The 27,597-nt window shown below is 70.7% G+C and overlaps 1 protein-coding gene across 1 annotated transcript; it reads left to right on the plus strand.

Moving 5' to 3' along the window:
* The first annotated feature begins 20,467 nt into the window (after positions 1-20,467).
* Positions 20,468-27,375, plus strand: TBX1 (T-box 1). Its single transcript, XM_018044871.1, is given in 11 exon segments — positions 20,468-20,685; positions 21,790-22,147; positions 23,821-23,922; positions 24,483-24,654; positions 25,193-25,348; positions 25,928-25,984; positions 25,986-25,996; positions 26,075-26,175; positions 26,453-26,484; positions 26,486-26,770; positions 26,772-27,375. Coding segments are annotated over 11 exon segments (1,614 nt in total). The 5' UTR covers positions 20,468-20,510; the 3' UTR covers positions 26,937-27,375.
* Positions 27,376-27,597: the final 222 nt, after the last annotated feature.

Here is a 27,597-nt window from a genome sequence, read left to right on the forward strand (position 1 = left end):
GTACACCCGGTGCTGTCTACACTGGGGCTGTATACACCCACTGTCTACACCTGGTGCTGTCTACACCCAGTGCTGTCTACAGCAAGGCTGTCTACACCCGGCGCTGTCTACACCCGGCGCTGTGTACAGTGGGGCTGTATACACCCATGGTCTACACCTGTTGCTGTCTACACCCGGCGCTGTCTACGGCAGGGCTGTGTACACCCCGTGCTGTGTATACCCGGTGCTGTGTACAGCCGGTGCTGTCTACACCTGGTACCTGGGCTGTGTAGCCTGTCTACACCTGGGCGCTACGGTGTTACACCGTGTACACCCAGCACTGTCTACGCTGGACGCACAGCCTCACTGCCCTCATCGTTTCTGTCTGCAGACAGGAAATGTCTGCAGGGAAGCATCCTATCACACCAGGAGACCCCTGGCTGGCCCGCAGGAACTGGGGGTCAGCGGCCTCCCCAGCGCAGCCTCCAGGGGTCCCCTCTGCCCCGGGGGGAAACGCTGTCTGTCCTCTCCATCTGGGTTTCCTGTCCCTGCCGAGCCAGCTGCTGAGGGCCAGCGAGACAGAGTGCTGAGAGATGGGCCAGGTGGGCCCCGCCACAGGTGTGAGCACCCTCTGGGGTCAGGATGCTCCTGGGACCTGCATGGGGAACCAGGGCCCAATCTTGGCAGTGCCCGCCCTGGGCGTCTGTCCTTCAGATGCCCCACCGGGTGCAGGCGGCAGAGATAAGGCCACCTGCACACAGGTAGGCCCGCAGACGTCCACCGTGACATCTTTCCGGGCTTGTCTGAAAGGGATGGGCGTGGGGACGGGGGCTTCCCTGTCTCAAAAGACCTTTGACGCTCTGGGAATTCTATGCCCGAGAGAGGCCCCGAGTGTCCTGGGGGCTGGCCTGGGCCTCGTCACGCAGACGGTCCCCTGGATGCTCAGAACCACCCCCCGAGCCCCGAGCTGGTGTGTGGAGGCGGGGACAGGGAGGGTCTCGGTCCGGAGGAGCGTGTGGGGGCGCCAGGTGTCCTGGTCTCAGCTTGGGGGAGGGGGGAGGGCCTCCCCCCTCATTCATTCCCGCTCATGTTCCCACTCGTGGGCACCCCTGCCCGGAGGCCGCCGGCAGCACAGGTCAGGCTGGGGTGCAGCGCCTTGGTCCTCAGACCTCCGCCCAGCGGGGAGCAGCCCCCCGGCTGCCCAGGGGCTGCCGTCTGTGCCTCGTGCCAGTGTCCCAGGCCCACAGGGACACTCACAGGTGGGCGGCTGGAGGGGCTCCCTGAGCTTTGCCTGCTGGCCTCCCCAGGGAGCGGGGGTGCAGGTCCCAGGGGAGGCAGAGGGTTCCCACGGTGCTCCCTCTCCCGCCCAGTGTGGCCTGGCCTGCCACGCCCACCCTGAGAGGGGGCTGCAGCCTGGGGCTGGGGGTCCTGGCAGCGTACACGTCACCCCGGCTGTCGTGCCCCCTTGGCCTCTGCAGGCCCCCGTGGGAGACGGTGCGTCTACGCAGACGTCTATTTTGATGTGGTTTGTGTTGGGGCGTTTGCTTTTCTCTGGGCTTTGTTTGTTTAAAGATGCTCTTGAAGAATTCCAGCCCGTCTGCAGGTCTTGAGGACCGGCTTCTGTCTGGGCAGGGCTGGGGGCAGGGCCCTGAGAGCCGCCTGTCCCAGCATGCCCGCCCGTGCCCCGTGCCCACTGGAGGGGCGCCCGCGGCAGACCCGGAGCAGGTGGGGCCTGTGACGCCACCACCGAGGGACGTTGCACCGGGAGGGCAGTGCGCCTCTGTGTGAGGAAAGCGGGGCCAACCTGTGTGTCGGGGCTCTGGGTCTGCTGGTGCTAAATGCTGTGTGTGTCCCTACCGTGTGGGGTCCTACTGTGTGGGGTCCTACTGTGTGGGGCCCTACCGTGTGGGGTCCTACTGTGTGTGTCCCTACCGTGTGGGGTCCTACCGTGTGCAGTCCTACCGCGTGGGGTCCTACCGTGTGCAGTCCTACCGCGTGGGGTCCTACCATGTGCGGTCCTACTGTGTCAGGCCCTACTGGGTGGGGTCCCTAGCGTGTCAGGTTCTGCTGTGCAGGGTCTCAACCTGCTCTGCAGGCCTATTCTCTGTGGGTCCCTGGTGTGGGAACTTCTTTGAGGGGCTCAGGGCTGCCTCTCTTTATTTGGGGTGACATGGCTCGGGCACTGTGACGTCTGGGTCATCCATCGGCCCCTCTCCCTGGGCTGAGGGTCTACCGGTGCCAGACTCTCCCCGGCCACAATCCCGAGCCTCTGCAGCGAGGCTGTCAGGAGGGGTGGCGTCGTGCATGGACAGCGGGGGCTGCGGACACCGCAGGCAGCCTTGCTGTGTGACGTGCCTGAGGCCTGGTCGGTCAGCAGCGATGCCGTCGGGAGCCCACGAGTCCTCCCCACCTGCTCCGGGGCCCCCGTGGCCCCTCCGAGTGCCCCCGGGTCTCCCGGGGCCCGTCTGTGTCTCAGGCTGCAGTGGCTGAACCTGCAGCGGTGTCAGCAGGTGACTGAGGTTGGTGGCGCTGGGCCTGGAGCCTGGCCCGCCCCCCAGGGCCCTGTGGACGAGGTGGCAGGCATGGCCATCTCCGGCGTGGCGGCCGGACTGTGAAGGGTCTTCCTGGGTTGTTTTCCTCAACTCCCTGAGCACCAGTGTCCAGGGTGTGTTCAGCAGCGGGAGGTGTGGTGCCCCCAGGCCTCCGAGACAGTGGAGCAGGTGGGCCTGGCGGGACAGAGGCAACCCGGCCTAGCCCCGTCCATCTCCCAGCCCCTGGGTGCCCTGCATCCTCTGGAATGGTCCGCCCTGCCTCTGCCTCTGTGTGCAGCGGCCCGTGGCCCCTCAGCCAAGACCCGCCTCGAGGGCACAGAGCCCGGCGGCCACCTCCCCACGAGGGAGCGTGTGTCGGGGGCAGGACGGTCCTCACGCCTCCAGTGGGTGCTCGTTCCACCGCCGGCCATGCCCCCGCGTGCCCTCAGCCGCTGCCACTCCCCACCCGCCCGTCTGTGTGTACACAGGCTTGTTTTCCCTGCCTCACGGGCCAGGGCTGTGCTCGTAAATCGTGCGGCCGATGACACATTTATCCCGCGGGCAGCCGGCGGTGTGAATTTATGGCTGCCCGTCCCTCCCGGCCGAGGTGGGACAGGGGCCCGGACACCGCATGGGCGGCCACCTCCGGGGGTGCCCCCAGGCCAGGCCGCTCAGGAGCCCGGCAGTGCGCAGGGTGGATGGGCTCTGTCGGGTGCAGGCTGGGTCGGGGGCTGCCAAAGTGCCCACCTCAGTCCCCCACCAGTGACCCAGGCAGGACGGAGGGGCCGTTCCCTTGGCCGTGGACTCAGCCCACTGCTGCCAGGCTGGTGGGAGGTGCGGCAGGCAGCGGGGACTCTCGGGGAGGGCGGGAACCCCATGGGACCCCCTCCTCCTGCCCCCAGTAAAGATGGGGAAACAGAGGCCCGCGGAGGCACAGGGCCTCAGGACCCAGATCCCACAGCGCAGGGGTCCAGGTGCAGCCCGCTCCCGCCCCGGACAGTCCCTGTCCTCACCAGTCTGTGGGCTGGGGGAGATCGCAGGAGCCGGGCCCCCTTGGGCTGCCGTGGGGGAGGGGCAGGGGGCTGTCTGTCTGTCCATCCATCCGTCGTCTGCGTGCGGGCCGGGCCTCCAGGGGACCTTCTGTGGGCTCTCGCGCTCACCGCCCTGGCCCCCAGCTCCCCCCTCCCGCCCGCCTGTCAGGATGAGCGATGGTGGTGGCCCCCCCCGCACCCCCCCACCCCAGCCGGCAGCCCCAGGCCGGTTCCCGCTCATTAGCTGCTGACACTGTTTGCTTTCCCGCCTGGGAGCCCACCCCGTCACAGGCCATTTCTCTCGGCGCCCCCCACCCCTGTGGGCCCGCCCGGGGGTCCAGGGTGCCGGGTAGGACCGGCCTTCAGCTCCCAGGGACGGACACACATGGCACAGCCCCGCCCCAGCCCCTCACCCGCACCCCCTCCCCTGTGGGCCGCACACAGTCAGGCTGCAGCGAGAGTGAGGCTGGTCTCGCGGGGACACTCGGGGGGCTCGTGGCGGTGCCAGCTCACACCCCTGCCCCCTCCCCTCTTGGCCACTGGCCCCCGCCTCTGTCTCGCCTCTGGTCTTGCCCACTGCTCCCCGGAGCAGCCCTGGAGCCCCCAGCCCCATAGAGAAGGTGCCTCTGTCCTCCCGGCAGCCCTGGCCCATGGTGTGTGGACCAGACGCTGTCTCTGATGTCGAGTCTCTGATGCCAAGGCTCTGGGGAGAAGGCAGGCGGAGGGGTGCCCTGCGCCCTGCGCCCGAGCTCCGAGCAGGGGAGGTGTCACGTGGACGTGGGGGCTTGGCACGGGCTCAGCTTGCAGGCAGGGCAGTGTGTGGGCACGGCAGGGGTGCCCGTCTCTCCTGCTGCAGGCCACCCGCTGCCCCCGAACCCGTCCACCCCTCCCCCACCCCACCCCCACCCCACGCAGAGTGGCCACAGCTGGGCGGCATCAAGGCCCGCAGGCCAGTGGCAGCCAGTCCTTCACTTAAAAATGTGTTTGTGATTTGGCGGCGGGGCAGATAACGGTGACGAATGGCCCGCCTGCCCCTCGGGGCCCCCAGCCCATCTGGTTTGACTTTGGCCCATCCCTGCCCTCGGGCACTGCCCTCCAGGGAGAGCCGGGCTGCGTGGGCAGCCCTCTGCAGACCCCGCCCCTCCGCCAGAGGGCCCCACGGGGCGGCCTTGCTGCCCACTGGGCGCTGGCCGGGGCCGTGGGGAGGCGGCACCCCGAGCAGGCTGTCCCCTCTGCCGACGCAGAGCCGTGGGCACCGGGCGGAGGGCGGTGGAGGGGCCTGTGGGGGCCGGCAGAGCCCACGGCCAGCGCATGTGGCCCTCGTCAGAGGGGGTTTCTGACAGGCCTGCCAAGCCTCTCGGGCCCCCAGACCATCGATTATCCCTGCACGGCGGCTTCCGGGTCCAGCCCCGGGCTCGGCTGGGGCAGCAAGGTCGGCAAGCCCCTGTGCCCTCGCCCTGCCCTTCCGCTTCTCTCTGGGCGCCTGGAGGTGGGCAGACAGGGTGGGGGGCCTGCTCGCCCCCTGGGAGCACCCTGTCCCAGCCCAGGCCCTCAGAGGTGGCTGCCCGTCTGGTCACGGTCCACTCGGTTGGTGCCGCCCAGGGACCCATGCTGCTGGGTGGCCCAGGGTGGGGCCCCGTCCTCAGTGGGACCAGGGCGGGCTTGGGGGTCCCCCCACTGTCTCAGGGGCCAGGGGTGGGGTGTGGGGAGGTCACTCCAGGCCCACGAGCAGAGTTGGGGGTCCATCTTCACCCTGGACGTGCAGCCTGGACCCCTTTGTCCCCAGGAGCTGTGTCCTCAGGGTGGCCAAGCCTGTGCTTGGGAGGGGGTGGCTGGGGGAGAGGTATGGCCGGAGGGAGAGGGCAGCGGCGGGGAGGGGACAGCCTGGGGAGGGGCCTGCAGGGGGAGGGCCGGGCGAGAGGGGCGGTGCTGCACCAGGACTCCAGCCCCCTCCCCCAGGCCAGCGAAACCCCGCTCCCTCAGTATCACATTGTTGAGAATTAACTTTGTTGAAATAAAAATTGGTCTTGGTATTAACTTGGCCTCCAGGATTTTCTCCGGGGCCCTGGGGGCTGCAGAGGGGTCAGACGTCCATTCCCAGAGCTGGTGCCGGCTTGAGTTTCAGGGGCGCGAACAACCTCCTCATCCTCTCCAGGCAGTAACTACCCCCCAACTCGGTTCCCGCAGCTGTAGGGGGAGCCGCTGAGGCCCCACCTCCTCTGGCCCTGCCCTGAGGCAAGACCACGCGGGCAGCAAGGATCTAGGGGTCGAGCCCTGGTCCCCTCCAATCCCTCCCCCTCCCTCATCTGTCTGCCTCCCTTGGCAGCCCTGCCTAACGTGCATGGGGCTCCTCCAGCTTGCAGTTCTGTGTGGCCTCAGTTTCTCCATCTGTAAAATGGGAGGCTTGGCCCGGCTTGGATACAGGAGGCCCTGCTAACAGATGGGCAGCCCGAGTGTAGAGCCAGCCCTTCTGGGAGGCACCCGCCCCCGCAAGTGGCTGCGGCCAGTCCTCTGGGGGGACGCGGTGGCGCCTTCACTGTGGTAGTGGGCACCCAGACCGTGTGTGGTGGTGGGGGTGAGGACAGAGACGTGGGGTCCCCCAGACCTGCTCCAGGGGAGGCAGGCAGAGGCAGGCGCCCCCTGCAGCTGCCAAAACGGCGTCTGTCTGCACCTGCGCAGGCCTGCCCAAGAGGCGCTGGGGGCCTTGCCCTGCACAGCGCCCCACTGCCTACCATGCCCCCCGGGGCCTGCCGCTGGTCCGGACGGGCTGTGTGGCCACGGGGAGGCTGAGCCCGGGGCCGCAGCAGGGACAGGGCAGGTCGGGAGGGCGGGCGGCAGTCTGTCACCCGCTGCCCCAGGAGTACCCTCTGGCCCAAGGGCAGGTCTGTGCCCGGGTCGCCAGCGGGTAGGCAAGAGGTCCCAGCTGGTGGCCCTCCTGCAGCCGCGTCCACCCAGGTCCTGAGCAGGGTTCTGGGGGGTGGGGTGCAGCCTGGGAACAGGCTGGGATGGGGGCCTGGGAATGGAGGCGGGGGCCCCGGGGGACGCTCGAGTGGGCCCAGCTGTTGCTGCCTGGCTCCAATTCCCGCTCCGTGCCGAGGCGGGTCCCCTGGGCCGAGGCCGGTGGTCTGCCGGGGCGGCTGGGGCGGGCGGGCCGTGGGGCCTGGGCCTTCCTCAGGCGGTGGTCCCTGGGGCGGCCGCAGGGGAGGCAGCCACCTTCACGCTGCTGCAGTCACCCCGGAGGACTCTCCTGTCCCCCCGCCTGCCGGGCCCCAGAGCCTGGCTCACCTGAGCGTCCAAGTCACCGGCTGCCTGTGTCCAGCCCCACCAGCCTGGCGCCAGCCCAGACCCTCCAATCTGCTCCTTCTGTGTGGGGAGCCCGACAACCGGAACCAGGCCCAGCCCAGAACTACTCATCCTTCAGGACCCCACATGAGCGCCCCTGTCTCTGGGAGCCGCCCGGATATGAGCCCAGCACCCACCTGGCGCCACCCTCTGTCCAAAGCTCCTCCCTCCTGGCCCTGGGGTGGGTCAGGCTCCATGGCTGAGAGGACAAGGCTGGTTCCGGGGCCCCTCTCCCCATCCAGCCCGTCCTTGGCTGCACCCTTCCTTGGGCCCTGCTGCAGGGAGTTTGTTCCAGGGGGACTGTGGGGCTGCTGGGACCCACACCTCCCCCAGTGAAGGGTTCTGAGGCTTAGAGGGGCCCCAGAGAGGCGGGGTTTGCTGTGGGCACCCTGGGGCCTTCCTCCGCAGGCCCTCCCCCCAACAGGCCTGATGCTCAGCTGGCTTCAGCCAAGGGCCTAACAGAGAGGCTGCTGGGGTGGGGCCTGGGGGATGCGGGGGGACCCTCTCACTCCTCAGTCCCTCCTGCCTGTCCGGTGGCCCCCAGGGAAGCCCGTGATGCGGGAACCTGATATTTTAAGACTTAAAGCAAATGTTTCTGGAACCCAAGCTGAGCTGAGGCGCCTGCCCAGGCCTTGTGGAGGGGGAACGGCCGCAGAGGAGGTCACCCCCGCCCACAAGCCAACCTTAGCCCCGCCCGGCCACAGTTCCCAGTGACGGGGGTCACTGAGCCTGGAGCCCCCTTGAGGGGCCAGAGTTAGGGCAGCTTCAGGACGTGGGGGGCTGGTATGGGCCCCCAGCCTGCTGGCCCCTCTCGCTGGCCTCCGGCGCCTTGTGAGGCCAGCCAGGAGCCCTGGATCCCCAAGGACTGGCATCTCCTGACCTGGAAGTGGGGGGTGCCCGCGGTCTGCCCTGCCTGCTCGCCGTCAGGGTCGTGGGCCCCTGGGCTGCTCTGACCCCTGGATAGAGCCCAGGGCTGAGGAACCCCAGGTTTCGTGGCCTGCGGGGCGGGGAGATCTGGGATGGATGGTGGTGGGGGCCTGGGTTGCAGGCATGAGAACAGGGCATGGGGGGGGTGGTGCGGAGCAGCCTGGGGCTTCCCCAGGGGCCCACTGGTTAAAGAACCTGCTTTGCAATGCAAGGGAACTGGGCGATTCAATCCCTTTCTTCTTAAGCTCAACACAAGAAGGGGCCCCCAGGGCCTGGATGCTGAGGGGTCCAGGCCCCAGGCCCTTTGAGCTCAGAGGAGCCATCTTCCTCTGAGCCCCCAGTGCCTGGAGCACCCGGGGGGTGAGGGTGGGACACTGCAGGGTGGAGGGCTCGGGCCCTGCTAGGGAGGACGGGTGTTAAGGGCCCTGGCTCTAAGGCGTGTTCGGGGTGCTGGTGCAGCTGGGCCCCCAGCCCTCCAGGCACCTGTACTGAGTGCTTGGTCTGGTCCCCGAGGGTGGGGCTCGGCCACACCCCTAACCCCGTGCCCTGGGGACCCACTGGGCATGGAAACGGCCCCAGGCCCGGCCCCACCCCCTCCCTGCTCTGTCAGCCTGCCCTCACTGCCAGGCCCGGACTCCTGCTGTGGGGCAGACGCACCGCCGCCTGCCTCGGTTTCCCCAGCTCGGGGGTGGAGAGTCCATGGTGATGAGCCCCAGGTATCCTGGGTGCTCAGGGCGAGATCTGGTTGGGCTGCCTGGAGGAAGGGTCGCCAGCTGTTCAGGGCTCCCACCTCTTACCAGGCCCAGCGGGCAGACCCTGCCTGACGGCCCCACCAGGCTGTGGCTGGGCGGCTGCGCCCACCAGGACCGAAGCCCACAGACCTGCCCCTCCCAGGAAGCCACTGGCTCCGGATGGTCAGAGCCGGTGCCCACCACCGCTCCAGGAGCCCCCAGGAGCGCTCAGATGCCACGTGGGTGGGAGGCCCCCAGTGGGAGCTCCACACTCCAGGGCCCTGAGGCACTGCCCCCTGCTTGCCGTCCCTGAGGGGCCAAGACCCAAACACCTGCTTTCCGCAGCTTGCCCGTTCTCCTGACCCCTGTAACCCGGAAGCCCCCTGGAGACGGGGCCCCCCGGACGGGAAGGGGGCGGGCGGGGCATGGGGACGCCCACGCGGTGGCCGTGGGGCTCAGGGCGGGTCTGCAGGTGAGGTGGGCGCGGACGGGAGGGGGAGGCGGGTGGGGCCTGGGGATGGCCTTGCCCCTGGGCCCACCCCTCCCCTTGCTGCTCGCCTGCGGGGGGCCCCTCCTGCCCCACCCCCTGTCCCCAGGCCCCCCGACCCGGCCGGGCTCCCAGGCTCCAAACCAGAAAAGCAAGACACACAGCAATCAAGCAGGGCCGGGCGCAGCCTCAGCTCCAGCGTGTGCGGCCACCCGCGCAGGCCCGGCCGTGGGGCTGCGTCCTGCCCTCCTGGGGCCCCGAGGGTCAGGGTGGACGGGTCACCCCTGGGGGTGCAGAATGCTGAGCCCCTGGTCGGCGCCCCCTGACCAGCTCCAGGGGATCCGCGGCTCGCCTGGCGCGGGGACGTGGTGCTGGGCTCAGGGCCTGGGGCCCAGGACGTCCTGAGGGGCTGGGGAGGGCAGTGGAGGGGTAGGCCCCTGCCTCCCCGGGAGCCCTGACCCCTGGGCATGGGGCCAGGACCTCCCCCCGCTGTCTGGAACAGCTCGAGGCTGGGGCAGGAGGTGAGGTCCGGAGGAGTCCAGCTCAGAAGAGCCTGGAGGAGGTGGGGGTTGGGCAGACACATGGGTGGGCCTGGGGTGGGGGGCACGGGAACCCTGCGGGCTCCGTGTGACCATGAGCAGCCGGGCGGGCAGTCTGCCACCGTGTGGGGCCAGAAGGTGCCCAGGCCCCAGGGGCAGAGCCCCGCACGCTGGGCCCTCATCCAGGGGCCTTCCTGGGGCCTGTCCCTCAGCTGTGGGGTGCGGGAGGAGAAGGCAGCGGCCGGCCAGCCCCAGGCAGCACAGGCCGGGCACCCAGCTGTCCCAGGAGGACACGCCGCCCCTCCGCAGCCTCTCCACCGGACGCTCACATGACCTGCGTTGGGCGGCCCGCCCGCAGGGCACCCTGCCTGTCAGGCTGACCTTCTCCCCACCAGCACCTGCTGGGGGCTGACGGAGGTCTCTATTCCCGGGCAGGCGCCGGCCCAGGTTATATTTAGGCTGTGGGCCGGGGGCAGTGGAGGGCGGGCTGCCGACCCCCTCCTGGGGCCCGGAGTGGGGCAGCGGGCTGGGCTGCCTGCCCGGGCTCTGCTAGTGGCTGTGCCGCTGCCCGCGGGCGCTCTGGCCGCTCCTGGCTGGGGGAGGCCCGGCGTGCCTCCCAGCTCCAGGGCTCGGCTGGCCACAAGGCCATTTCCCTCGGGACCCCCCACGGCCCCACCTGAGGGGACGTCCAGCCCTGGGCCCTTCCTGCAGCCCGGACTGAGCCGTCTTCCCTCCTGCCGCCTGCCTGGCAGGATGTTCCCGGGGAGGAAACGGCCCTGCGGAGCCCACCCCATCCATGCTGGAGCCCGGGGCCCCACTTCCTGCCCCAGGCCCAGCAGGAACAGACCAGACTCCCCAGCGCACGGGCCTGAGCACCCCAGCTCTGGCACCACCTGCTGGCACACAGCCTGCCTCCTGGGGCGGCTCTGACCTCAGTGGTCCCTGGCCCGGCCCTGGAGGCTGCCCGCTGCTTCAGACCATCTCCTTGGACACGGCGGAGGTTGGCCCGCCTGGCACACACAGGGCTGGCTCTGAACCAGTGGGCCTGCCTGGGTCCCAAGGGCATGAAGGAAAAGGTCATGACCCTGCCCTGTGGGCAGCCTCACCCTTGGGGGGAGGGCAGCTTGGCCCAGCCCTCTCTCTCTCTCTGCCCAGGACCCTCACGCCCCATCCGAAAGGGTTTCCTGCCCCTGCTGACCCCAGATCAGGGCAAGTCGCTGGGCCACCCTTCCCCCCTCCGCCCCAGGAAGCAACGCAGCTAGAGGTGCGGGGGCTTCGGGCTGGCTTGGAGGCGTCAAGGGCAGGGCTGGGGGCTCTGGAGGGAAGTGGGCGGCCCCAGCCCAGCCCACCCTGAGGTGCAGGAAACGGGGGTCTCAGAAACTTCCTCTTGGCCAGACGAGCTCCCGGTGGGCCAGGCGGCCGGGGGTCAGAGGCCCGGCACCAGCTGCCCCTTCCTCTCTGGCTGGTCATCAGCTGGGTGGCCTGGGCCACGGCAGGCTTCAGGCGGGGATCTGGGGGTCCCTTAGGCCCTGCAGGTGGCCTGCGATCAGCGCCGGAAGGTCCCTGGGCCGCCCAGGCTGGAGGCGTGTCAGCCAGGGTCTCTGCGAGGCCCTGCCCGCGGGTCACCATCAGAGGGAGTGGCCACCATCAGCTGTGCCTGGGAGGCCCCACCCTGGCCTGGCCTGTGGGCCCTCCTGTTGGAATCCCCAAGCCCTGGTTCCCCTGTCTGTAAGACGAGGTGACCATCCTGCCCGGACACAGACACAAGGGCTGCCAGGGACGCTGGAGCCGGACCGATGCGGGCAGACGCCCCGGGGCGTTGTGGGCAGCACCTGGACCCGGCCTAGTCTCACCCAGACACCCGGGCCCCTGCCAGCCCCCGTCGGCGTGCACGCCGCACCTTCCCTGAGCGGGCTCCAGGAGTGGGCGCCGGGCCCTGTGGCCATCCTCTGGCACACACAGAGGCTGACCACGGCCTTGGGGGGCTGGCCCAGCCAGGCCTCAGTGCAGAAGGCTGGGGAGGGGGCCCTGGTGCTCCCTGAGAGGCCACGAGGACCCTGCCAGCGGACACCTTGCCTTGTGCTGGGCACACGTTGGGGGACCACGGCTGGGCACTGACCGGCCTGGGACTCGGTCCGTCAGGTCTTCCGGCCCCGGAGGGTCTCAGGGTAGGGTGAGGCCAGCCCCCAGCTTGCAAGGATGTGTCTGTGTCCGCAGCCTTGCGGGCCCCCGCCCCTGGCCCACACATGACGGGCGGCCGTCCATCAGCACGGCCAGCCCCTCCAGCCATCAGTCAGCGGCTGCGGCTGCGGGAGCAGCGGCCTGTTTGCTTTGCCAGCTCTGGGTTGCTCCCTGGGGCGTGAGCCGGAGGAAATGGCCGTTCTGCCTGGGCGGGCGGTGGGCAGCTGGGGCCACCGTGAGCAGGGCCTCGTCCGCTCTGAGCCTCCGTCTCCCCCCCCGGCTCCAGGCGAGGGGTGCTGGGCTTCTCTGCCCGCGGCGGCCGTGGGCAGTCAGGTCGCTCACCCTGCCCTTGCCACTGGGTGGGGGCTCAGGTGTCAGCTGCCCCCAGGTGGGGGGTCCCCTGCTCAGAAATCCAAGAGGCCTGATGCTGGACGTCCACACTGGCTGCTGCAGCCGCTCTGGGCCTGGGTTCAGGCAGTAGGCCAACCGGCAGGGAGAGGGAGGGTGGGACGGGCTGGTCTGGAAGGGCCTAGGCAGCTCTCTGGAGATGTCCGCCAAGATCAGAGCCAGGAACACCGGGGCCATTTCAGAAGCGACCACGCGCGTGGGCCGGAGGCGGTGACATGCCGCACCAAGGGGGCGTCCAGACCACGCAGCCCCTCGGGGCGGCCGCCGTGGCCCAGCGGAGCGCTCGGGCCGGTGAGCAGTACCCGCGGCCAGCCGTCACACCTCACAACGACTCCCGAGGGCCCCGCAGGCCGAGCTGGGACGCGTCCGTCCCCGGGGCCGCCTGGGGCTGCCCGCACCCGCTGTCTACACCCTCCGCCCGGGCCTGGGTCTGCAGATGAGGGAGGCAGGCTCGGGAGGCCACAGCGCTGGGGCTGCACGCCACGGGCAGCCCTCTTGCAGAGAACACGCTGTGTCTGCGAAGCCAGAGGCCGAAAGCTGGAGTTGGGAGAGACCCCCCTCCAGACCCCATGCCCGCCCCGGCCATCCAGACGGGTCTCCTCCGGGAGCAGCGCCTCCCTCCCTCGTGCTCCTCCACTGTGCCCGGGGCGCCCACCCGCCCTGGGCAGCCTCCGCAGGACACCCCCTCCTTCTGTTGCTGGAGGCAAAGGTTGGGAAAGAATCTACAAAATTCCCTCCACGGTGAGGTGAGCATGACTAATAGCGTCCCATCCTGAGTGCGCAGGGAGGGCAAGGCGCTCGGGGCAGCCATGTCCGCGGCCACGTGAGGGGACGGCCAGGGTGCTGAGCCCGAGGTTCTGGGAGGGCAGGGCCTGGGGGCACGGAGCTGGGGGCACAGAGCTGGGCAAGGGGGACACAGGGCGGGGACCCCGCCAGGCAGGCACTCTGGAGGGGAGCAGGCCGGGGCCATGGTGCCCGCACGCCACGTGGGCTCAGCCAGGGCTGCCTCAGTCTCCCCAGGCGGCACCTCAGAGGTTCCCGCTGGCCCTGGGGCCCGGCCGATCCCAGCCGGGCCTGAGACAGCCTGGCGCCCGCTGACACCCCGCCCAGCGCGGGCGGCCCGTGCACTGGGTCCTGGCAGGCACCCCGGCGGGAGGAGCTGGTGAAAGCTCTCGTCTGTCTGTCTGTCTGCACAGCTGGTGCCAAGCACCCACTTCGCTGGATGGGGCATCCACCAGGCCCTGCCCGGGCCCTCGGGCTCAGGGTGCCCACCTTGCAGGCCCGCCCTGCCCCCTGCACCCGGACGAGGATCCCCGAGGGGCCCAATGACTTCGGTGAGGCCGGACGGCCCGAGTTGGAGGGCTTCAGGGGCGACCGCGGGAAGGGCCAGCCCTGGGGGCAGCCCAGAGCCTCCCAGCCTCGTGGGCCGCAGGGTCGGTTGTGCGGGGGGGAGCAGCCGCCTGAGCCTGCGGGAGTGGGCCCGTGCGCAGGGCCCCAGGCCGCCCCCTCCCCGCAGCTGTCTCCTGCCCCTCAGGCGCCCGCCGCCCCCGCCCACCCCGACTCCTATTTCACTGAGGAGATTACGACCACCTGGCGAGAGCCCCCTCCCCCCCTCGCCCAGCCTGCGGGCCCCTCGAGGTGCTCTCTGGGGGGCCCCCACCCCCACGTTCCCACGCACCCGGCCCGTGGCGCCATGAGCCCCGCCCCTGTGCTCACCCACAGAGCCCCGGCCCGCGGGCGGCCCCTCAGCGGGCTCTGTCCACATCCGGGGTCCTTTCTGCCCCCGCGCCTGCCGCGGCCCTGGGCCATTCTCGTGGGGTCCCAGGGGCTCGGCCGTGGGCCCCGTCCAGCCTGCCTGATGCCGCCTCAGACAAGACAGGAGGAATCTCGGCTCCCAAAACCACAGCTCTGAGCTGTTTGCTTTTGAGAAATTCCAACCTGGTTCAGCAAAGCTGCGGAGGAGGAAAGAGATTTGTCTGGCTGCGTCGGGGCGGGGCGGGGCCTGCAGACACGGGAGACCAGGGCCGCTGTGGACGCCTGGGCCGGGCAGGGAAGCCGGGTGGAGAGGACTCAAGTGGGCCTTGAGGGTAGAGCCAGGCGCCCCCTCCCCGAACCCCTGCCCGTCCCCAGGCCCACAGACGCAGTGGCCGCCCTACCACGGTCCCGGGGGGCCGGCCGTACCACTCGGGAGCCGGGGGAGCTGGCTCAGCACACACGTGGGCGCGCAGCTCTGCAGGCCTCTGGGGCAGAGACCCAGATGTGTGGGGAGCGCAGTGGCTGCAGGGTGGGGTGTGTGCCTAACCCTGCGTGACGCCGGGGCTGCACCATCCACCCCAGCTCGGCCAGCTCGAGAGGCCCGTTCCTTCAAAACGTTGACCACACCGTCTCCTGGGCGGGCCCGAGGCTGAGGGGCCTGGCTGCCCCTGCCGCCCCCCCCAGGCCCGGCCGCCCAAGGGTCCAGACCCCTCTGCCTTCACACAACTGCGCTGTGATAGCAGCTTCCCCGCCACCTGCACGGTGCCCCCCAGGAGGCCCAGTTGGCCTGCCTGCTGGCGTCAGCTCCCACGCACTGGGTGAGGGGAGCGTGAGGCGGCCTGCCAGGGGCGGTGGGCACAGCGCTCGGAAGCCAGGCCTCTGTGCCAGTTGAGCTTCTGGGCAAAAGGTTGCCCTGGGGGACGCAGAGGGGCTCAAGCTTGGAGCCGACCCTTCACCGACTCCCGCTGGGGCTGTCGCAGCGAGAACAGCTTGAATTTAAATTACCAACTGGATCTCGCATCTCATGAAAACGCCCAGCCTGACATATTCGGTTAGTCTAACTGCTCTAAGCTTCGAAACGTAGACTTGCAGCCCTAGGTCACGGCCCTGTGACCAGAGGTGCTGGGCCCAGCCTGGGGGGGTCACTGGCCATCACCTCTGGCCCTGCCCCAAGTCTTGCTTCCCGGAGCCCACCTGCCCACCAAGCCCGACTCAGGCCTGCGGCTTGAGCTGGGAGGCTGGCCTCCTGGGGACCTGCCTGGCAAGGTCCCCGCAGAGTGACCCGCTCCTGTCCCCGGCGTCCGGGGTATCATCCCTGCCATCGGACCTACCCTCAAGAAGGGTACAGTCTGAGGGGGTCACCTTCAGGAAATCATCCCGAAAGAGCAGGCTGAGACATTTGGACCTTCCTTCACCGCAGGGTGCCCGGGGCTCCACGCGGACCTCATCCACGCCGGTGAGGCTGAGGCCCCCGACTCACTGAGCTGAGCGCCCTGGACAGTGACGATTCTCCACGGGGGCCCCGTGGGGAACACACCTGCACACCCACGCTCCACACGAGCCCACGTGCGCGTGCCGGCCCAGGTCGGTGCGTACAGTGAGCACGCGCATCTGTGCGTGTGTTACGTGTGTGGCAAGTGTGCACGCAGTCAAGGTCCCCCACCCACCAGAGGGGCCTGCAGAGACGGTCTCAGGAGTCCAGCTCCCTGCCCCTCGCCCTCAGCAGAGACCCCCAGCGGGGCCTGTCCCTCCCCGCCCTGACCACGGAGGCGGAACCCTCGGGGCCTCAGGCTAGGTCCCCGGGGCCTCTGAGCCTCGTCTCTGCCTGACAGCGCCTGGGGTGGAGGGGCCGGTGTGGCAGTAGATGGACAGACAGATGGACAGCCAGCTCTCCAGGCAGCTGGGTCCTCCCGCCAAGTGGGCAGCTAAGTCAACAGGCCCAGAAATCGGAGAGGGCCCGGCCGTGGCCGTCTGTTTGCTTGTTCTCGGGGGTGGACTTCCAGCCTGTGGGGGGCCGGGGCCCAGCCCCTCCTCACTGTCTCCCCAGGTTCGTTATGTCCTCCTGGGCCTGGAAGGAGCACCCTCAGGGAGGGGGTGGAGGTGCAGCCAGCCGTGCAGACCCAGCCGACCCTCCCGGCACCGAGGGGCTGGGGGTCGCAGCGCTGTGAGCCTCCCCCTGTTGCCTAGTCCGTCCCCCGCCGTCTGCGTCCCCCACTCACTGCCCTGTGCTCATGCTGTAGTCACCCGCCCCCCAGGGGCCAGGAAGAGCTCCAGGTGATGCCTCAGAAGGGGTGCGGGCAGCCACAGGAGCTCAGCTCACCCCACTCAGACACCTGCAAGCCAGCCTTCACCAGCACCTCCTCGGATGCTCAGGCCTCGCATGTGACCCCAGTGTACACCTGGGGCTCAGGGCCCGTCACAGGGCACCCCAGACCTCAGGGTTAGGGCTCCCCACCCCAGGGGGCTGGCAGGGACATGTGCTTCAGCTGGGGGCACTCTGCGGGAAGGGCCTGGGGGCAGCTAGGGGCCAACAGAACCCCCCCACCCCTCCCTGGTCCCAGTGCAAGGAGCCGCCAGGCTGGCTGAGTGGCTGCTTCCTCCAAATGCAGGTGATGTCACAAGAGACCAGGTCGGTGGGGGCGGGGGCAGGGGGATGGGGCGGGATAGGGGGAGTGGATGGAGTGGGGGAGGGGATGGAGTTGGGGGGAAAGGGCGGGGGAGGGGCAGGGTGTGGGGGGAGGGTGGGTGCTGGGCAGGGAAGCCGCCTTCACCAGGGTGAGTGGTACAGCTTGCCCGCCAGCCTCTCCTCCCAGCCCCAGCCCCGCCCTGGGGCCTGAAGGTCTGCATCCCCCTCCCTGACCGCCGACCCGAGGCCTTGAGTTGGGTACATGGGAGCCCGGCTCAGACTGCGCCCGCATGCTACTCGAGCAGAGCCCAGAGTCCTCTCCCGCTCCTCCAGCCTCGGCCGCGCTAGGGGAGAAGGGGGCCTCCCTCCCGCCTCCGGGGCTCTGGGTCGCTGCCCACGAGGGCCACCCAGAGAGCCGCTTATTGGCATTGCAGCCGCAGCACCTTGGCTGGAGGGAGGCAGGTGGGATGTGCCCAAGGGCCAAGGTCCTGAGCACGCACTCGCGGGAGGGCGCGAGGGGAGGGGGAGGGGGCCACCCCAGCTCCAGCGAAGGTCGGTCCTCACTGGCCCCCGAGACCCCGCACCGCCCCAGCGGGGGACTGACTCTGCACTCTGCTCTGGGGTCGGCCTTCTTGCAGGGCCAGGGGAACTGCAGGCGTGGGGAACGTTCCAGCGAACCAGTCCTGAAACGGAGGAGCTGGGTGGAGGAAAGCGCGGCCAGCTCTTCTGGAACGCTGTGGCAGCCGCTGCCCCACTCTGCGCCCTGGCCCCTGGGCCCCGCGGCGGCCAGAGACCCAGGCGGGGTGGTGCAGGTGGAGCCCACCGTGTCTCCAGGAGCACTCAAGCACAGCGACACCCACAGGCCCGCCGGTCCTTCCAGGGCTGGACGCTCAGAGCGCCGGGCGGATGCCGTGGACGTGCCTGCTCGGTGGCAGGAGTGACGGGTGGACCCCGGTGTTACCGGCTCCCCTGGGGACCCACATGCGCTCTGGGGAGGAGCTGGGTGCCACCCAGAGGCCCCCGGCTGCCCCTCTCGAGCTGGGGACCGAGCCTCCCAGCTACGATGCTGAGGGTGAGGGTGAGTGCGGCTGGGGCTCGTCCCAGAGCAGCCCCGAGAAGCAGGGGGTGGCCGCCTGCTCCCTCCCGCCTCGGCTGCCCTTCTGGCGGGGGCTGGGGGTCCACGCGAGCCTTGCTTCTAGGGCCTGTAATGTGGTTTCATCCTGGTTCCATCCTGCTGACTGGCGTGGGGAAAGGTGGGTCCTATCTTCAGCCCGCGTCCCAGGTGGAGGGGCTCGTCGTGCCCTAAGCGGGCAGAACCCCCATCGGCTCTGGGCCCCGGTGGTGCCCAGCCCAACGCCCACCTCTCGCTCTCGGAGGCGTGGCCGGCAGGGGGAGCGAGGCAGAAAGGAACCACGCTAGTCCAGGTGAGGGAGCGCGGATGCAGCGTGCAGGGGGCACCTCAGGGCACGTGCTCTCGCTGGCTGGGCAGCGAGGGCATTGGGGTGGGCGCAGTGAAGGGTGGCGGGGGCCCGGGAGGGCCAGGCGAGCACACCCCTGAGGCTCGGGAGGCGGCAACTCCGAGGGGTCCGGTCCCCTTTGTTCTTCAGCCAGTCGTGTCCGACTCTTTGTGACCCCATGGACGGCAGCACGCCAGGCCTCCCTGTCCATCACCAGCTCCCGGAGCTTACTCAGACTTGTGTCCATCGAGTTGGTGGACATCCAGCCATCTCATCCTCTGTCGCCCCTTCTCCTCCTGCCCCTAGTCCCGCCTGGCGTCAGGGTCTTTGCTGATGAGCCGCCCTTCCCATCAGGGGCCAGAGTGCCGCAGCCTCCACAGCATCTCTGGCCCCTGCAGCTGCGTTCCCGCTGGCACTGCTGCTGCTTTCGGGGGCCTGTGTGGTGGGAGTGGGCAGCGCAATTGTGAGCTGCACGAGGGGCGCCCGGACCTCGCCCGTTGCGCTTTCCCCATCTGGCCTGGCCGCCCACGTCCCAGCTCAGGCACCAAGGGGTTAACGAGGGCCGAGAGGATCCCTCTCCCGTCTTCCACCTCGGGCTCCTCGCAGGGCCAGGGCCCTCAGGACAGAGCCCGGGAGGCTGACCCTGCAGCTCCAGAGGCTCTGGGGTTTTCACTTTCACTTCTGCTCCTTCCCCAACGCTGGCCTCTGCCTCGGATTCAGCACCTGCCCACTGCCTCCCGGCGTCCGCCCAGGTGTACAGGGGGGCTCCCTGGGTACACCAGACAGCACCACGGGCACCCACACACCCCAGGACCGCGCACAGCCCAGCCAGCCGCCCGCCAGCGCCCCTGGGGACGCCCTGCGCGCCCCTCTGGGTGCTGACCGCCAGCACACGCTCGCCTCCTGCAGCAGCACCCCCCTGCCAGCTGGTCTTCGACCTGGGATCCTGGAGGCCCCGGGCTGGCCCTGCTGCGGGGGGCGGCCGGCGGGGCTGGGGGGGGTAGGGGGCTCAAGCCTAGCTGCTCTTGCATCACCGGGCTCCCCGGGCCTGCTTCCGGGCCGCACAAATCACGGCCGCCGCCACCCTGAGGGAGGGCACCCCCTGGCAACATCACGCCTTCCCAGCTTGGTCCGTGGCGCTGCAGGGGCCGTCCGGGGGGAGGGGCGGGGCCCAGCGCTCACGAGGTCTCGGTTGCCCACCCCGGCACACAGCAGGGCCCGTGTGCTCACCGCCTCCACTCCAGGCCGCGCCAGTCCTGGACCTCAGGCCCGGGAGCCCCATGCTTCTAGCTGGAGCGGCTCCCAGCCCCCCCCCCCCCCGCACCCCGGTTCTGGGCCAGCACGCCCTCTACCCTGAGGGTCCAACAACCCCCAGAGAGGCCGCCGCCTCCCGCCCCATCCAGCCGAAGCTGCAGAGGCCTTGGAGAGAGGCCTGAGGGCCAGAGGCTCAGCCCAGGGCCCAAGCGAGTCCTGGGTCGCAGAGGCCTGGCACCCTGAAAGGGGGGCGTCTGGGCTGGGCAGCCATGGATGCCCCCAACTGGGCAGAGGCGGCCCCAGAGGCAGGAGGTGCGGGGAGGCGCAGGCCTCGTCAGGCTTAGCATCCGGGAAGCCTGGGCCTGCAGGCCCAAGTGGGCAGTCGGGCCTTCTAGGAGGGCAGGCCGGCCGCGGGGCGGGCGAGGGGCAGCGAGCAACCAGACCCGGCCTCGGCCTGAATTCCTCCGACGTGTCCTCGGCTCCCTCGGCCAGTCCAGGCTCCGCCCCTGGCCCTCCCTGCGCCCGGCCGGTGCTCGGGGAGGTCGGAGGAGCGGGCACTGCCCACCCTCCGGATGTATAAGCGTCCCGGCCAGGGGCGGGCGGCGCGCGGGTGCGCGTGACGCTCGGGTTCCCGGGCTAGGCGGCCTGGGCGGTGTCCCTCGGCTCAGGGTCCCCAGGCACGACCGTGAGCCGCCCACAGGGGCCCGGGAGCCGCCCGCGGGGCCAGGTCCCGTCCCTGGGCACCGAGGAAAGGACGACCCTGCAGCCCTGGGGCCTTCTGTCCGTGGCCACTGCCGGAGCCTGGACGGTCCTCTCCACGCCCAGGTGCAGGGGCAGCTGGGGAGGCGGGAGGAGCACAGGGCAGGGCCCGCCGGAACCCTGCGGCCGGGGCCTGGGGCCGGGGCCGCCTGCTGTAGCCTCCCCTTGGGGTGGTGGAAGCCGGTGGCTTCGCTGTACAGAGGAAGGCCAGGCCTCGGGGAGCCGCAGAAGGTCCAGGGGTGCTGGCCACAGAGGCCCCTGGGAGCTGAGGCGACGGGCCGGGAGCTTGAAATGCAGGAGGGCCCGCACCACCCCCTGGGGCTCTCCACCCGCCAGGGCCCCCTCGGCCCGGGGTGGGGGGCCGTGACGCCACGTCCCCTGGGCACGGGGCGCAGCGGTGAGTGGCACCGCGGGCTCCCGCCCCCGGGCCGTGGGCTGGGCCGGCCTCCGTGGGGCCGGGTGCATGCAGTCGGAGGCGGCGCCGGCCAGGCCGCCGGGCGCCTATGGACGCGCGGGGCCCGCTGTCTCCCCGGGCCAGCGCGTTCAGCATCGCCTCTCTGGTTGCAGCAGAGGCCGCAGAACGCACCACGCATCTGGCCCCTGGGTCCTCCGAGCCTGTGAAGCCGCTGGGATCCCCGGCCGGCATGCACTTCAGCACGGTCACCAGGGACATGGAAGGTGAGCCTCCCCACTGCGTCTGGGCAGACGTCCGCCAGACCCCTGCCCCTGGGGCCCAAGCGAAGAGGGCTGGCGGGATCGGGGGAGGGCGGGAAGGCAGCGCTGGCGGGGTGAGTGCCTGGCTTCCAGCCTGGACTCTGGGGGGCAGAGGAAGGGCGGCACCCTGCCCCAATCCTGTGCCCCCTTCGCCTGGAGACCCCGCTGCAGAGACCGGCGCAGCTGAGCCCAGAGCAGAAGAGGGCGTGGGAGGTCGGAGGGGGACAGGAGAGAGGGACCCGAGGGAGTCGGCAGCCGGGGATGGAGAGCTCGGAGAAGTGGGGGGACAGGAGGAGAGCCCCAGAGAGCCGGGAGACTCGGAGAAGCAGCGAGAGAAAGCAGGAGGGGACGGCGGGGGGAAAAGAGCTGGAGAAAAGGAGAGGAAAAGAGGACACCCGAGCGGGGAAAGACGGAGAGGAGACGAGGAGGGCCAGAACCAGAGAGAAGCGCAGGGAAGTCAGGAAAGTCAGGTCTTAAGAAAAGGAGTAGGTCCAAGGGAAGGAGTTCGGCCTTTAAAAAAGAGAGTTAAAGGCCACGAATAATAGAGAGACGCACAGAGAGGAGGGGGAGAGGCCTCCTAAAAGCGAAGGCAAAGCGCAGAGGGACCGGCCGGAAAAGAGGGAGAGGCGGAAAGTAAGACGGGAGTACAGACGCGAGGCAGACAGTGCAGGGGCGACGGAGGATGCGGCGGGGAGACGCGAGCGAGGGGAACAAAGGTGAGGCAGCGGCGGGCGGCGGCGGCCCGGGCGGGCAGCGCCGCGCGGGAGGCCGGCCGCCGGGCGCTCGCGCGCTCGCCCGCCGCCGGGGAGCCGGTCCGGGCGGTCGGGGGCCGGGCGGGGCGGGGGCGGGGAGGGGGCCGGGAGGCCATTGTCTCGGCGGGGGCGGGGGCGCGGGGCGGGGCGGGGCGGGGCGGCTCCGCGGGCGGCGGCGCGGGGCGGCGCGCGCCCGCCACTCGGCCCGGGGCGCGGGGCAGCGCTCACCTCGGCGGGGCGCGCGGCCCGCGGGCCATGATCTCCGCCGTGTCCAGCCCGTGGCTCACGCAGCTCTCGCACTTCTGCGACGTTGCAGCCTTCACGGCCAGCAGCCTGAGCGGCCTGGGGGCGGCAGGGGGCTTCCCGGGCGCCGCGTCGCCCGGCGCCGACCCGTTCGGCGCGCGCGAGCCCCCGCCGCCGCGCTACGAGCCGTGCTCCGCCGCCGCGCCGGGCGCCCCGGGCCCGCCGCACGCCTACCCGTTCGCGCCGGCCGCCGGGGCTGCCAGCAGCGCCGCGGAGCCCGAGGGCCCCGGGTCCAGCTGCGCGGCCGCCGCCAAGGCGCCGGTGAAGAAGAACGCGAAGGTGGCCAGCGTGAGCGTGCAGCTGGAGATGAAGGCGCTGTGGGACGAGTTCAACCAGCTGGGCACCGAGATGATTGTCACCAAGGCCGGCAGGTCAGCGCGCGCCTCCTTGGCCGTGGGCCGCCCCAGCCCGGAGGGGCCGGCGAGCGGGGCGGGGGCAAGGCCGGCTTCCCTGCTCCTGGTCCCGGCTCCCGCGACAGCCGCCCGGGGAACCGGCGGAGGGGTCAGGGGAGGCGCGTGGGGGCCGGGAGTCCACCCGCCTCCCCGGGACGCCCGCGGCCTGAGGCGGGGGCCGGCTCCGTTCTTCCGGGCCTCGCCAACAGGCGGATCCCGGTGGATCCCAACTTTTCAGAGGAGACTCCCGTCTCTGGTTCCCCAGTCCAGTCCACCCAGGCTAGTTGGAGGCGCCGCCGGGCAACGGGACAGTGGGTCGGAACCGCTCTGGGACAGTTAAGACCTCCCCGCTTGGGCTGTGTTATGGGGAGGCCGCCACCCCGTTTTCTCAGGCCTACGTCTCTGCTGACAGCGGGGCCTGGCTCTGCTGCTGGGGCCGCCGCCTTCCGTTGGCCTGTTTGTTTGAAGGGCCCGGAGAGAAGGGGAACAAGTTTTGCGATGCAGCCGATGTGACCGGCAGACAAAGGCGGGTGTCTAATGTACACAGGAGCCACCAGCTCTGCGTCCGCACGGCCTGGGAGGGCTCAGGGCCTGCTTGCAGAGCCCGCCCGGGGCTCCTCCTGCCCTGTCGCGGCGTCTTCCCCGGGGAGCCCGGGGCTTTCTGCAGGCTCTCCTGCCTGCCCTGGGCGCTCAGCCTCCCACCCAGCCCAGCCAGCACTCTGCAGCCCCCTCTGGCCTGCAGGGGCAGGGGGTAAGGGTGGCTTGTCCAGGAGAGCTGGCGTCAGCCCACCACCCGAGAGGAGGTGCCTGTAAGAGGCAGCGGCAGGACAGGCGGGTGGAGGCCGGGCGGCACGCTGTCCTCCCAGCCGGCAGCCGGCACCCGGGACTGGACCAGCCGGCGGCCATCGGCCTGAGCTGGGATTGCGTGCAGGACGAGTCGGAGCTTAGGGGACGGGGAGTTCAGGGGACCACCGCAAGAACAGAGGCCAGGCCAGCCTGGAGTAGCTGTGTCTGGGGAACTTGTCTGCGTCCTTGAGGAAGGTGGGGAGAACCCCAGGACCCGGCTAGAAGCCTCAGGGCCAGGGCTGTGGACTCCGCAGCTCAGCCTCTGGGGGGGAACCGGGGAAGCAGGCGCAGACTCAGCCGCAAGGCCGCCCGGGACTCCTGGAATCCCTGGGTTAGTCTGCCTTGCTTTCGCTTTGTTCGAGCCGGGAGCTTAAAGCGATGGCTTAGATCAGGCGGTGCGGGGCGGTCCTGCTGAGGGCCCAGGACCCCGGACTGCTGTTGCTGTGGCCCCCTGGGCTTACCCGGCCCCGGACAGCAGGATCTGTAGTCAGCTAGGTCGGGTCTGCGCGGGTGGAGGTTCAGTAAGAAGCTAGAAGCCGAGGTCAGGGCCTGCAGGCCCAGCTGGCACGCTGAGTTAGCTGTTTCTGTGTTTCTAACCAGAGTTGGGGGGGCGGGGGCAAGGGGCTGTCCCACTGTCCACTTGCCCTTGGTGGGGCAGGGGCCTTGTCAGGTCGGTCAGGCAGCCGGGTGAGGGGAGATATGACCAGGGCCCCGGCTGGCCGGCGGAGAGGAGGCTGCGTTCTGGGCCGCTGGAAGCGGGCGGCCTGCCCTCGCGGCCCGAGCTGACGGGGTCTCGCCGCCCCCAGGCGCATGTTCCCCACCTTCCAAGTGAAGCTGTTCGGCATGGACCCCATGGCTGACTACATGCTGCTCATGGACTTTGTGCCTGTGGACGACAAGCGATACCGGTGAGAGCCCGGCCCAGCCCGGCGGGCGTTCGTGACCGCTGGCCAACTCTCTGGTCCCGCCAGCCCCCAGCCCCACATCCCCGCCCCCAGGAGTTCTGGGGACTGGCCCTGGGGGGGGGCTCACACATGCTGGGGCTCCCCACCAGCCTTGTCCGTGTCCCTTCCCCCTCCCCCGGGACGCCGGCCCCGGAGCGGGCAGGAAAGGTGGGGTGGCCGGGAGAGATTACACAGGGCGGGCCTGGCCGCCTGGACAATTAACAGCAATTAATAAAGAGAGCCCGGTCCGCCCTGCGCCCTAGGCCCTGGCGGGCCAGATCCAGGTTCCCCCCTCCCCGCCGCACCGGCTGGCTGGCGACTCAGGAGGCTGCAGGCTGGCGGGACCCGCGTGCAGCGAATTGTGGCGCCAGGGCTGGCCGCCTCCCTGCTGGCGCTTCCTGCCGCCTGTTTCCTTGAGGCCCCCTGGGCAGCCCCCCGTCCGCCCGGGGAGCCTCGGGCACCTCGGGCTCCCTGGCCAAGGCCCTCACCCGGCGTGTCGTGGCCCCTGCCCCCCCGCGGCCCAGGTATGCCTTCCACAGCTCGTCCTGGCTGGTGGCCGGGAAGGCAGACCCCGCCACGCCGGGCCGTGTCCACTACCACCCTGACTCGCCGGCCAAGGGGGCCCAGTGGATGAAGCAGATCGTCTCCTTCGACAAGCTCAAGCTGACCAACAACCTGCTGGACGACAACGGTCATGTGAGTGCCCCCGGGCTACTGCCCCGTCCCCCGGCAGGCCGAGGGGGTCCCTGCTGACCCCGGCAGGCCGAGGGGGTCCCTGCTGACCCCGGCAGGCCGAGGGGGTCCCTGCTGACCCCGGCAGGCCGAGGGGGTCCCTGCTGACCCTGGCAGGCCGAGGGGGTCCCTGCTGACCCCCGGCAGGCTGAAGGGGTTCCTGCTGACCCGCGCCACGGCAGAGTGTGGATGACGGACGACGAGCCAGGGAGAGCCAGCCCTTGGGTCAGGGGCCTGGGCCTGGGAGAGAGGGCCACACTGGTCCCTTCACCCTACTGCTGGGCTTTTGCTGGAGGCAAAAGCCTGGAAAGGTTTTCCCTGGAAAGGATGGGGGGGCTTGGGGCGGAGCGGTGGGCAGCAGCCTTTGGAATCTGGCAGTGAGGTTCCTAAGAGGCCGGCCTCCTTGGGAGAGCGCAGGGCTGTGCCGGGTTGTCGGGAGGGAAGTGCGCTGCTCGTCTGGGCCCCTCTGAGCTGAGCTCGGACCTCACCGCCTCTCTTCCAGATCATTCTCAACTCCATGCACAGATACCAGCCGCGCTTCCACGTGGTCTACGTGGACCCACGCAAAGACAGCGAGAAGTACGCGGAGGAGAACTTCAAAACCTTCGTGTTTGAGGAGACGCGCTTCACCGCGGTCACCGCCTACCAGAACCACCGGGTGAGGCCCCGGGCAGCCCGTTCTGCACCCCTGGGAAGGGGTGATTCTCAGTGGCTGCCTGGGGAAACCCAGCCAGGATGGAGCCCACCCCCTGCCCCTGCGGCCTCAGAGCCGGCCCCCCCCCACCAGGGCCTCAGACCATCCCCCTCCCCTCTCTGTCCTGTCCGGACCAGCCTCCTATCAGGTTGACCCCTCAAGCAGCAACTATCACTGTGGCCTGAAAGTTTGTTTTCCAAACCATTCCGGAAGCTCCCACTGGGGGCCTGATGCGCGGTCTACCCAGATTCCTGGGGGGCCCTCCACTCCAGACCTCAGCGGGTGGGGGGTGGACCTAACTGCATCGCTAGCCCAGCCTGGGGGGCACTTGCGGGTGCTAAAGAGGGGGAGTTCCTCGGCCAGAAGGAGGGCTCCCCAGCCCCGGAGAGGTGCAGCGCCCTGCGGGGGAGGGAGCGGGTGTGCTCCAGCCTTTCTGGTGGAGAACGGGAATGGGGGAGGAGCAGAGGGGAGAGTGGCCGGCGCTCCTCGGCTCCGGGTAAGTCCCGCGGCCCCCAGGGCGAGCCCAGTGCCCGCTTCCCGCAGATCACGCAGCTCAAGATCGCCAGTAATCCCTTCGCCAAAGGCTTCCGAGACTGCGATCCCTGAGGACTGGTGAGTGTCCCCCAGGAGAGCGCGAGAACGCGGGCGCCCCGCTGGCCCCCCTGACCCCCGCCCGCCTCCCTCCCGCAGGCCCCGGAATCACCGGCCCGGCGCGCTGCCGCTCATGAGCGCGTTCGCCCGCTCGCGCAACCCCGTGGCCTCCCCCACGCAGCCCAACGGCGCGGAGAAAGGTAGGCCGGGGTCGTGGGATCCGGGCGGGCGGCCGCGCCCGGCCTCGCCCGCGCCGCAGGGGCGCTCGCGGCCTTCGCGGTTGCACAAGGACTGCGGCGGCCGGGCAAGCGCGCACTCGCCCGCCGGCCCGACGGCTGCGCCCGCCCGCCCACCCCGCCCCGCCCGCCGGCGGGCGCGGGCCCCTGGGGAGGGCCCGGAGCTGGGCAGGGGCACCGGGCGGGGACCCGCGCGCTCTCGCCGGCTTCACCGCGGCTCAGCCGTCGGCCCTCCCCGCAGACACGGCCGAGGCCCGGCGAGAGTTCGAGCGCGGACGCGGGCGGCCCGGCGGGGCTCGGGGACCCGGCGCACCCGCCGCAGCTGCTGGCGCGGGTGCTCAGCCCCGCGCTGCCCGGGCCCGGGGTCCCGCTGCCCGGCGCGCCCGCAGGCCGGCCCAGCCCCCCGCACCCCGAGCTGCGCCTGGAGGCGCCCGGCGCGTTGGAGCCACTGCACCACCACCCCTACAAGTACCCGGCCGCCGCCTACGACCGCTACCTCGGGGCCAAGAGCCGGCCGGCGCCCTACCCGCTGCCCGGCCTGCGTGGCCACGGCTTCCACGCGCACCCGCACGCGCCCCCCGCACGCGCACGCGCCCCCGCACCACCACCCGGCTGTGAGCCCCGCCGCCGCCGCCGCCGCCGCCGCCGCGGCCGCCGCCGCCGCCAGCATGTACTCGTCGGCCGGGGCCGCGCCGCCGGGCTCCTACGATTACTGCCCCAGATAGTGCGCGCGCCCGCCCGGGGCCCGGGCCACGCGGCCGCGGGGCCGCCCCCCCCCGCCAGCCCCAGGGCGGCCCGAGGACCCCGCTCCCCGGCCCTGGGACCCCCGGGGCGCGCAGCCAGCGCCGAAGTGTGCGCTGCGCGCGGGAAGGAAGTGGTATTTATTGTTCTCGGCGAGGCCGCGACGGCCCCGGCCCGGCTGGCCGCTGCAGCGTGGACGGCCCGAGAACCCCCGTCTGCAGGCGGTGTGGTGTAGATACTTGTAGATATCTGTAGATAAAGTGTAGATACCGCGCCGGCGCCGCCTTGATAAACGGTTTCGCCTCTTTCGGAAGGTGCCTGAGTGTCCGTTTCTTTGCGCCGCGTTACATCGCGCAGGGTGTCTGGGGAGGGCCGGACCCGGGGACTCGCGGGCTCCCCGGCCAGGCCGGCCGCGGGGCCGGGGGGTGCCCGCCTCGGCCCCCAGCCCCGCCCCCGGAGCCCGCGCGCGCCCCGCCCCGGCCCTCGGGTCCGCGCGCCCCGCCCCCCGCTCCCACCTCGCGGTCCCCGCGGCCCGAGCTCCTGGTCCCAGGTGTGCTTCCGGCCTCGGCCTCGCTGCTGACATTCCTGCCTTGGCGGCTGCCCCTCTGCCTGGGGCCCGGGCCCCGCCCCTGGCCCGTTTTCAGG

Source organism: Capra hircus, unplaced genomic scaffold (assembly GCF_001704415.2).
Source record: "Capra hircus breed San Clemente unplaced genomic scaffold, ASM170441v1, whole genome shotgun sequence".
Taxonomy (NCBI): domain Eukaryota; kingdom Metazoa; phylum Chordata; class Mammalia; order Artiodactyla; family Bovidae; genus Capra; species Capra hircus.